Below are 11,909 nucleotides of genomic sequence, written 5' to 3' on the forward strand. Positions count from 1 at the left end.
CGTGAATATGTCACATCCTAGTCAGATGGTGACAGCACTGCGACAGTTGAATCTCTCATTTTGGTGAATTATGTTGATGTCTAGATAACGTCAAAAAGTGACATCCCCAAAGGCGGACATAATAATCTTCAAAAATCGTCACATCGTCATCTCCGAGGTCACATGTGATTTCACAAATGAATCTCCGTGACTGTCACATATTTGTTGCTATCTGGAAACTGTGCTATCTAGGTTAAGATTATTAACATGTTTTATAATTTTTCTCCTAATTTATAAGAAAACTAAAAGTTCAGTTCCTCAGCTAAATTTATCTGAGCATCAACTAAAAATGTTGCACTACTAATCTGAAATAATTGAACGTGTTTTTTTTTTTTTTTTTTTTTTTTTTTGGATTCTCATCAAATTATTAGTTTTAATCTTAACACTGAAATATCATCGGCCATCTCAAGCGTTGAAGTCTAAGGAAACACACTCTGGTTCACTTTCGGTTATCTAATCAAAGAAAATGTATAAATAAAAAAAATAATAATATTTATTAGCAACAGTACAACTTTTTTCCAAATACGAAGCTCTATTTGTGTCTACTAACTACTCGGAATTACGATTGACAATAAATTCTAATTCGCGCTAATATAACGATAAAATATACTTTTATCGATCAGGAAACAGTTGAAACATGTAATGCCATCCATCACGGAGCTTCATTTAAATTTTAATGCTCTAGCTAATTGTAAAGAAGTTGGAAATTTTGATAAAAAATAATTCACTATGGCGATAATTTCGCGATAAATTCTGCTGGTCAGAAGAAGAGGAAACGTCATCCAGCACAAATCACGATTTACAAATTTGAGTTTTAAGAACTATCTTAAAGTAGCTGGAATATCGATTGACGATAAAATTCGATTTGCTGATAAAATGCCTATAAATTTTACTTTTATCTGTTAAAGAGGTGATTGAAGCTTGGATTGTCATCGGAAAATTAGCTCCTGCTACCGCAATTTAGCTTGCAAGGTTATATCGTTACATAAACGAAAGTAAGTTGATAAGTTTAAAGTACGCATACATGAATTTCAGGTTAAATCAAGCCTACTTTGCTGTTATTGATCCAAAATTATAGGCAAGTTTCACTATTACAAAAATGCATAATTAGAAATAAATTAAATCTGTTCTATTTTCTTGTCTAGTTTCATCAAGACCAAGATTTACCGTAATTTAAGAATGGGTTATTTGACGCAGGAATCTATAGTAATGCTTCATCCTTAGTAAAAGTCATATTAGAGTTACACAAAAGAGCAGCGGTCTGACATCACCTCTGTGAGGATTTGAAAATACCGCTTTCACACACTATCCTACCTCAATTTTGGTCACAGAGCAGAATACAGTTGAACCCCGATATAGTAAACCGTTTATGAACCCAGCAACAAATTTATCCAAAAAATATTCTTTAGCATTTTGCAGGAGCATTGTTGACAGTTGAAATAGTACATAAATGAATTTTTCCCGAAAGATATTGAGTTTCTCTACAGCGAAATTTTCTTGCATAGCATTCGAAATATTCTCAATATAACGAAGAAGTTGCCTTACTATAACGACATTTTTAGCCGTTTATCTTTTGAATTTTCGCCATTCTTTTTATTTCTGTCATTTTTGAAAAAAAAGTTGAGCTTAAAAGTTTGAATTTTTGTACAACCGATTCATTCTCCCATGTGCCTCGGATTATTCCTTTTAGTGAAATAATTAATTTTAAACACTTCTTTATAATGTGTATCACATCATCTTAAATATGGAGTTGTGCTTAACATTCTACTGAACCAATCACATAAATTACAACTTGTGTAACATTTATTTAACATATTTACAAAAAAGTGTCCATTATAAACGAATCTCTTAGCTGTTCACTGTAGAAGTGCGAAGTAATAGTTCAGACGGGACCTCTAAAAACATTCGGTATAACCGTGTGTTCACTATATCCAAGAGTTCATTAAAGCGGGGTTAATCACAAAACCTTCAGACTTCCAGCGATATCAGTGATTAATAATTCCGCACCGAACTCAGTGTTATTCTGTAAACAACAAATAAATAAAAATAATTTTAAAAAAAACCTGCATGACGTTGAATTATAATTATTATTAATTATTGGTTCAATTATAACGAACTATATGACGCTCTTAATAGCTCAAGGGGTTGATTTTAATCATGCCAACTGATCAGTGCTACAATTGAGTAACGAAATCTGGCATCTCTGAATAAGCAATCATTTTTTCAATAGATTCAGACATTTGATTGTCGAAATATATGGAAGGTAGTCGCAAACTGGAAAACAGGATCCAACAGCATAATCAAAATTTGATGTGGTCATTAATGTTAATTACACTTTTTGAGCCACATCTGTAGAATTATTTGAGCGAATCAACTTTTTGCATCCAATTACAAACTTATTCGTCTACAGTTTACTTCCATACAAAATATCAATTTTAAAAATGATTTATTTTTTTAATAATAGTCAAAAAAAGAAGTTCCGATTATAAGAAAAGTAAATTTTTGCAATATAAACAAGTCATTTTAAATAAAAAGTCTGACTTATTCGACAGTTCTTGAAAAGTTGAAATTTAAAAATATGACTTCTTTGAATATTGCTTCTTTGAATCTAAAATTGCACCATGGTCTAACTTTCTTTCAAGTTTTTATAACCGCCGTTCAACAGCAGATCCAATTTTTGTTTACGACTACTAATGTTTAACTACGTAGCATTGTAATTTTGAACCCAATCTAGAAGACAAGTAACTCCTGGATCAAGTATTGGGAGAAATACATTACGTCAAAGAATATTTTTTCCGGGATTAAATTTTTTAAATTTCAATGGATTCAATAAATTCCAAAGTTATGTTTCTTACCTGGTTGTGGCTCTGGCTGCTGGATGACAATCTTCTCCGACTTAATCGATATATCAGGCATCTCAATCTCAGAGAGAGTTTCGAAATCTATATTGGATTGGTTGGACAATGTCCTCTTCCTGACAGCAGAAATCATTAAAAGGAAAGAGAAGAAGAAATCAGAAGAGAGAAAGGGAAGGAAGGGAAATCCCGAAATACCGAGGTATATTTTTTTTTATAACATTCTGGAAAACAAAGAGGTTTATTCAACAATTCCAACGCTTTCGGAATCAGTTGAAGGGGGTGCAGATTTATGAAGGTGAGATCTTGTAAGGCGCTTTAATTTACAATTTCCATTGATATTTTACTCTTTTATCTCTACAGGAGTTGGTAGAAGAAAGATTTATCACAAGTCGTATTTTTTTCTGAGGTAGGCAGGTGACAACAAAAGGACAAGGTTATTGAAATCATCATTTTCACTTACCTTTTTCACGGAATTTCCCCCTTCTTTTCGTAGATAACAAGTAACAATAACAATCTACAAAAAGTTTATAATTATTGTCAAGTATGAGGAATAACCCATTAGGGGTTGAAAATTTATAGTTCATCTTACGAGTCACTGCTTAGGCTGCGCTTTAATTTTTAAACAACTTTTTCGTTCCTCATTGAAATAGATACCCCACGAAAACAAATTTTAAGAAATGTTATATTCCTCAAGAGCAATTATTCCACAAAACTCCAGAATGCAATTACTGTGGTGAATATCAATCTATTGATCACTTGTTAATGAATTATTCTCAATTCCAGACAATCCGGGGCAATAACTTTAATAATATTGGTCAACATCAATGCTATGCTAACCTGACTTGTAGAAATATCATGAAAAAGATTATTAAACAAACTTTAGAGGATGTATTGGGGGACGGTCTATAATGTCTCGGAGTTTGTTCCTTCCAGCTTGGGTGTCTAATTTTTTTTTTTTTTTTACTATGTCTTTTATAAACTCTTCTTCTTTTACTTGCTCCAATTTTATTGATATTTACTTTTGCACTATTTAATTGGTTTTAAAAGTACTGTTTTTAAATGTAATGTAATTTAATTAATGTAATTTAAATTAAATGTTTCTTTTGTAAATTTTGCACGTTTATCTTTTAAATTGTTCTTTTAAATTATTCTTTTAATTGACACTTTTAATATATTGCTGCTTTAATGTTTATCACCTTACATGATTTTAGCTGCTCTACGCCCGCCATGTTCATGGGCTGTTGCCATGTCTGATGTGTATTTTATGTATTTTATGTTTGTACTGTTTTCTGGATTTTTTTAAAATTTTAATAAACATTTACCCGTATGCCCTAATTAAGGGCGGGTCGGGGTAAATTCTTCCATTCCTCAAGAGCAATTTGAAAAATAAGGCTCTCTGCATTCTAAATCTTCTTAAATCTGTTAATGCTTACCTCCCCCTTTGCTGACCCTACGAGTGGTTCTCACAACGTTTGACACCCCATCCTGTTTCATCCTTATTAGAGAAGTCCTAATCCTGTGGTGGGCTTAGGTTTCATTGCTGGAATCGAAGTTGCTAGCTAAGAATCTAGTTGCGAGCTTGTCCTCAGCCTTAGCCCATTGTGCAACTCTAGTCCGACGTAAATAAAGTATCTACCAACCAAATTCTCTTAGAACAAACGAATTTAATATTAGAGTGATAACATTTTGTGATCCTCACAATTAGATTCAGATAGAGTAATGGAAAGGCATAATGCCACATGTGGAAATAATATTTAGATATCAATAGTTTAAATCTTTCTCTTTACTGATCTATGAAGGCCATATATTGGAAATTATCTCTACCGTTCTGTCTATAATATTTGAAAAATGTTTATTTTTATTCTGAGGAATCACTTATGTGTTTAATTCTGCATAGAAATCAGTAGTCAATATGAAATAATATGCGCACCCTAAGTTGGCCTCTTACAGCAAAAATATTACTTTTTATAGCAGGAAAGAATCGTCACTCAAAATTATGAAATTTGATTCGTTTTTAGAGCGTTTTATTGCACAACATCTCATGTTATTCAATATAATAATTGAAATAATAAAACTGAGTAATATCAAGACCTTAATTTTCATCTTAAGAAAACCCAGCCTTTACCATTTTTAGGCAAGAACATTCTGCGGCCTTCAGATGACGCCATTATCGCCTTCCTTAACTTTAAATGAAATTATAACAAAACCTATTTCTGCATCTAGTGGCCACAAGTTCTCAAATTTTATTTGAAAGATTTAATTTACCATTATTTGAGAGTATTCTAAGAGATATGGGTGATTCTCACGAAATATGACAATTTACAGTCACTTGCACCAAGATCTAATACTAAACTATTAAAAGAAGTTTTTTTAAAAAAAAATTAATAAATAGCATTGCTGTTAGCATTTTAAAATAACCTAGTACTAGCATCAGATTAAGAACAAAACATGAAAAACATGAAAATTTCTGCAAATGGGACTAGAAAATATCAAAACTGTGGGAACTGTCTTAATGTGGAACTCACACTATATCATATTTTTAACTGCCCTGCAGTCGTTGTAGGCCTTCACCTTTTAAACTACCCTACAGAAGAAGATTTATATTCATTTAATGACATAGAGATATCAAAGACTATTCAAGCACACCATGAGATATGATTCAATACGACGCCAACCAACTAGCATCGACTATTTTGTATACTTAAAAAACTTAATTGAATTTCAAAATTTCAAGTTTCTGGCATGTCACAAACAATGTTTCCAATAAAAACTAGCTTCAAAACTTCCTATAAATATTTCAATATCTAATTTTTTTTTATCTCAACCTTTGTAATCATTTCTAGAATATACACAGAGGGTATTATTTACAAAAACTTCGTTTAAAATAATTTTTTCTGTCAATAATCTGTTTGTCACAAGAAAATCTGTCATTTTCCTGGCTACCTTTATTTAGTGGTGTATAACCAAAATAGATAGAGCCAGCAATCAATATCTTATGTTAATAAATTGATTAGATACCCTCCTATCTGAACATGTCTTGTTGCATGAATAAAGAACCAACTTTATGGTTCAAAATCTATCTCAAAAATGTTTTCAAGGTGAGCAGGTTTTTGTGTTGTCATTATCCTGACTTCTTGAAATCATTAATAACTTAAACTACATAGATTTATCTGAGTTATTTTAAAATAATCCTGTTGTTTTCTGCAGAATATAAACGTCATAGGCCAAACTATTAAAGTAAAGTAAAGTTATATGCTATAAAATGGCAAATTTGTCATTTTCCTGGCTTATGAATGCTAGGACCTTGGCGAACAAAGATCAGAAGGTATTCTTCAAGTATTCTTTGGTCAAGGCTAGGACATTTAACCAGAAATTTTTTTTTAACTGCTAATACTGCTAAGAGGGAAAGCTAATACCAAGTTTATGCATGATTGTAATAAGATTGAATGTAATCAAAGTTATTTTTCTATTTAATGATTAATTATTTTACACAATTTTATTCTGTACGTATCAGCAACAAATTTTTTGATTCTTTCTACAGTAGATAAAATAATCAATTTAAGTAATTCATGGTCCATCTAACATTGAAGGCTTAGATTTTGTTACTAACTAATAGCTTAAAATGACTGTTTTTTCAAACTTCTAAGCTAATATGTCATTTTCCTGGCATTCAAAATGTAATGAATTTCTATTTTATTTTTTTCTTAAGCAAATCTCAATAAACTACACTGCTGTCTGTAAGATAACTGATAAATGTAACTAAATAAATATACAAAAAAAAAAAATTAGAATGTTTTGAAAATTTTAAATTTGAAGAAATTTTTGGTCCGAATTGTCATGTTTCCTAAGAATCACCCATATATGGTTCGTTTATGATTTACAAATTAAAAAAAATTGATTTAGTTCTTTTTTTCTTTAAAGTTAAAAGAAATTAGTGGTATAATTTACTTTTAACCGTATAAATGTAATATTTCTAAGCAATTGTTTGACATTTATGTTTAAGAAGAATTATAAAGCTGTTGAAATATTTTTTTAATTCATTTTTTCAGTAATATAAAGATTTTTTTCTCTCATTCGAACGTATATTAATTTGTCAAAGTTTTTAAATATTAGTGTTAGTCACAGATTCTTTTTTTTCTTCTTTAATCCATTTTGCCTTTGAATCGGAATTTGTTTCATCTACGGAACAAAAGTGCTCACAATAAATTAAAGAATATAGTGATTTCATGTCTAGATGAAACCCGGCTCGTATTTTTCTAAGGAAATGTACTTTGCTTATTGCACTCCTTTTCAGCAAGGAAAAGTCAGAAGAAAATAAATGGTTACTCTTACTATTAACTGTCAAGAAGTGTTTTGTTTCGTATATCATTATTTTCGCAGCTACGTAGCTGATATTCGTCTTACAGTTCTCATTCAATTCGTTTTGAATGTAAATTATATATACAGTAGGGAATCGATTATCCGGAACGATCGGGACCATCGCTATTCCGGATAACTGATTTTTCCGGTTTTCTGAATCGCTACAAAAAGCCGTTTTTTTATTGTTAAACCCAACTAAAAAAAATTTTTTTTTGGAAATAATCTTAAATAGAAGAAAAAACGATGAAGTAATACACTAATGATTATTTCCAAAATGATGGTAAGGTGAACATCTTTCAAAAAAGAAAGAAAAATCCTAAAATCTTATGAGAAAAAAAATTTTTTTCTTAAAAAATGGCGGGAAAATTTATCGAATTTCGTTCCGGTTTTTTGGTTTTCCGGTTTTCTGATTTCCGGATAACGGGCTCTGTATCGTATATATATAACCGTCGCCGAACAGCCGACCCAATTTTTGGGTTTACATCTACCAATTTTCAACTTTACTTTACAACTTCAATTACGCTTTTAGTTTTAAACCCAATCCAGAAGACAAGAAATCTAAGGTATTCTAAATAAACAAACAGCTTGTTAAGCGGAAGTAACTTCACCCGGTCCGTACGAACTTCCGCTACATCGCTATAGCCTTCTTATTATTATGTTTTGCATTAGATTTCCAAACATTGTTGGCGTTTTCTCTTATCTTGATAACGTTTGTTGTTTGGAAATTTAAAAATCTCTTTTATTAAATCGAAATGAGCTTTTCCTATTATCACAAGTTGAATGGTGATAGCAAGAAAAAATTGTTATATAATAATATTCAGTTGTCTGATCCTTTTTCTGGGGAGTTACTTTGAAGTTTAAAATATGAAATGGAATTAAGTTTTTAAAAGACACTGGTCTCTAGCAACTGAATATCAAGTTAAAATATATTTACCAAGCAGATATACTACTTATTCATGGCATTCTAAAAACATGCACAGCTTAAAACTTGTAACTTTTAGATATGACATTAAAAGAAGTGCAAAATGAGGCTTCATTGTCAATTTGTAACAGAAATTTTATTTTCTTCCAAAAATAAAATTTCATAATGGAAATATTTTTTTTTCTTTCTTTCTTTTATTTTCAAAACAAGAGATATGCTATTTCATCAAATTTTCTTAAAATGCACTTATTTTATTTTTCGTTAGAAAGTTTAATTGCTTAAAGCAGGGGTGGTCAACACTGAGCATTTTGTGCACCACTTTTAGTGTAAAAAATATTGAACATGGCGATTATTAATATACATTTTATGTCAAGTCGATAAGTGCTACCGTGTTAATGTTGTTCATTGAATTATTACACGTACAGTAACTTTTTTTCTAGATCAAATAATTTATCAAACTAGTGGGCTGTGCCCCCTGCTCGCTAACGCTCGCCAACCCCCGAAAATTGCTACGCAATCTTATATGGTTTGCTTAGCAAGCCAAACTCGCTTCGCTCGCCACTAACTTAGGTATATTGCAAATGCACAAAATTCTAAGAATTCAAAACAATCATTCAAATCCATATAACAACTTTTTTTTAAAAAAAAAATTACATCTTTTTAGTAAATACTAAGTCATTAAAATAAATTTGAATTCAAATAAATGACATGTAATTCGTTAAACCTATTAAAAATGTGCTATAGTATAAAATCTTAAGATAAAATTTCTAAAACTGATATCTCTTTAAAAAGGTTAAAATTTTGGCTATAATTAAGTCTATTAAAAATTTAAATAAGAGAAATTGCAATGGAAAAACCCTGCATAAACAAAACATTGAATTTCGGAAGAAATCTCGTTTGGTGAGAATGCTCGCTCTTGTCAAAAAATACAAAATAAACTGACCTCAAATAAAACTCCAAGGAATCATATAATTAAGGAAACTACTATCACGTTTAATATAAAAGGAAGGTTTATTAACTAAACAATAAAATTACAGCATCGCAGTTCCAAAAAACAAATCTCACACTCACTCAAAAAAACAATTTACCTTCTAATTAGTCACCATAGCAACCACGAAACTCTTCTCGTTACCATCTATAAACTGATATATAATAAATAAATTGTTTAACAAAAAATACGATGCGCATAAGCACATAATATTCTACACGCTGGTTATTTCCGTTTCCGTTTTTAGAAGCGCTATATGTTGAGCCACCCAAACTAGATTTGGCATGTGACATTTTTAGCGGCAATTATTGGTTGATTTTCTAGCGTTGCCATTCGGAGAGTTGTAATGATGCTTTTTTTTATCGCCGTGTAAGAGAACTATATATATCGATATCACAGATGTTATCTTTAAAATCTTGGCAATTGAATTGTTTCTAGTGAAATTTAAACAATGGCTAACATTTAACAATTTTTTACTCGCCAATTTTATATATTTAAATGAGCAAGAAAATAATAAACAGAAAATTGCATTTAATTTATTTCTTTTTTAAATGAAACAATTTTACAATTTCAAATAATAAGGAGAAACCTTACAAGGATACAAACACTAATGGGATTTCCGTATTGTTTTAATTTTAACTAATTATTTTTTATTAAATTTTTTTTTCAATTTAAATTGAGTTTGTGTGCCACACAAAATGCCACCTCTGGTTAAAAGTAACTTTATTTTTTATATGTCAAACATAGCACACACGAATCTGAATTATTTAGTGATAAAAGTCAATGTTTCTATATTTAGATATTACCTTAAATTTTACATTGCATTATGGGAAAGTACCAATTTTATTTTAAATTACGCTTGATGAAATCTTAAAATTTAAAGAATAATAATACATTAGAGAACCGATTATCCGGAAAGATCGGGACTATCGCTATTCCGGATAACTGATTTTTCCGGTTTTCTGAATCGCTACAAAAAGCCGTTTTTTTAGTGTTAAACACAACTAAAAAAAATATATATAGGGCAATTCCACGAGATTGTCAACTTTTAAGTGAAATTTTTTTTTCATGAATTGCATATTTTAATTTTAAAAATATGTTCAAAAATAGCCAAAGTCCACTGTTAAATTTTTGATAATTTTAAGTTTTTTGAATCTGGCAGCATTCTAAAGTAATCACATGGCTGACAAGTGAATTCTTCACATTTGTGCTCAAATTGTTTTCTTGAAAAATACTTATAAAATAAAAGAAATGTATCTTTCTTTTGCAATATTTTGATAAAAATATGCATATAGTACAAAAGTTAAACATTTAAAACATAGCCTTTAAGTCATTTTAAGTTTAATATATTAAATAAAAGTAACTTTTTTTTGTGTCATTCCGTCACATGTTTTAGTATATTTTTTTAAATAGCAACTGCGTTTTTGAATGAAAATGTATATATTTTGGAATATAAAGCTGATGTGGCATAAGAATCAATGAGAAATTGTAAAATTCTATGCATTTGATTATTAACTTCCAATAATTAGCGTGACGGAATGACACATCTTCGGCGATGGAATGACAAAACGAGTCCTTGAGAAGCTTAGTCAAAAACTAGGGAATAATTTTTTTTTCAATCAACCTAATGGCTAAAACAGCTGTTGAAAGACAGATAAAATGTTGAAAAAGACCAAGATCCCTATGATATGATGAAGAAAAAAAACAGAGAAAGAAAGGCAGAGAAGAAAGCTTCCGCGACAAAAGTTGGACTTAAAAAACTCAGAAGTGCAAACGCTGTTGTGCAGAGATTGTGTAAACAAAGAAAAAATCAAATTCTACCAATCTCTTCACATACAAATAATTTAAATTCCCTATACAAATTCCTGCAGAGTCTTGGTAAAGCCAATAAAAAAAATTGTACACTCACCATAAAAAAAATTGTACACTCACTTCCAAAATCACCAATAGAGGTAAAAAAATTAATTCAGTCTTTATTTAGAAGTATTTAACATCGAACTCAAAAGAAACTAAGTGAGAAAAGTAATGTTGATGAGCTGTTTGATTTGGTTAAAAAATTTTACTGTCAAGATGATGTTAGTTACAAGTACCCCAAGTATGAAGGATTCAGTCATAATACAAACTCTGACAGAGTAACGAAGAGTGCAGACGCAATATATGTACTTATGGCCTTAAAAGAGGCTTTTCATAAAGAAGCATATATTGATGTAAAGTGTGTCTTATCTCATTTTTGTTCTTATTCTTATTTTTGTTAAGTGTATTTCATTAATACCTCACAGCACATGCACCTATAAATACCATGTAATTGTGATGTTGTTCTAAAAGGCCAAACAAGATGTTGGCTGCTCTAAAACGGCACATAATATGTAAAAGAATTTTATGATTTCATAAAGTCGAAGCAACAAATCGTTGAAGTTTTGTTTTTGTCCAGCTATTCTATTTAAGAGAGGGCAAAAGACACTTGCTACATTAGCATTGCCAGGAGCAAGAGACCTGCACTAGATGCTCGTGTAGTTGAGAAGCGAATCATCAAAATTGGAATGCTTTCTAATTTTAACCAAAACCAAGTGTATGATTTAAAAAGCCACTGTTTTGAAGAGGAAATGGAAAATATGATTGAGGAATATGCGGTCGGCTCTTTAATCATTGTCCCATACTGCGAAAAAAAGGAAGGCACATTTATATGCAGCGTAAATTACTTTGATAAACAAAGACGATTTAGATGTTAAAGTATTTAAAGAAC

General features: G+C 30.3%; 1 protein-coding gene across 1 annotated transcript in view; it reads right to left on the reverse strand.

The window, feature by feature from the left end:
* The window catches only part of LOC107440689 (sialin), a 71,446-nt gene extending 68,320 nt beyond the window's left edge, over nt 1-3,126 (reverse strand). Inside the window, exon 1 of the mRNA XM_071182787.2 lies at nt 2,895-3,126. Coding sequence (XP_071038888.1) covers nt 2,895-3,030 — 136 coding nt within the window. The 5' untranslated portion in view covers nt 3,031-3,126. The remainder of the gene's footprint in view (nt 1-2,894) is intronic.
* Between the last annotated feature and the right edge of the window lie 8,783 nt (nt 3,127-11,909).

Source organism: Parasteatoda tepidariorum, chromosome 4 (genome assembly GCF_982258835.1).
Source record: "Parasteatoda tepidariorum strain Cologne lab strain chromosome 4, Ptep-v5.0, whole genome shotgun sequence".
NCBI classification, from domain to species: domain Eukaryota; kingdom Metazoa; phylum Arthropoda; class Arachnida; order Araneae; family Theridiidae; genus Parasteatoda; species Parasteatoda tepidariorum.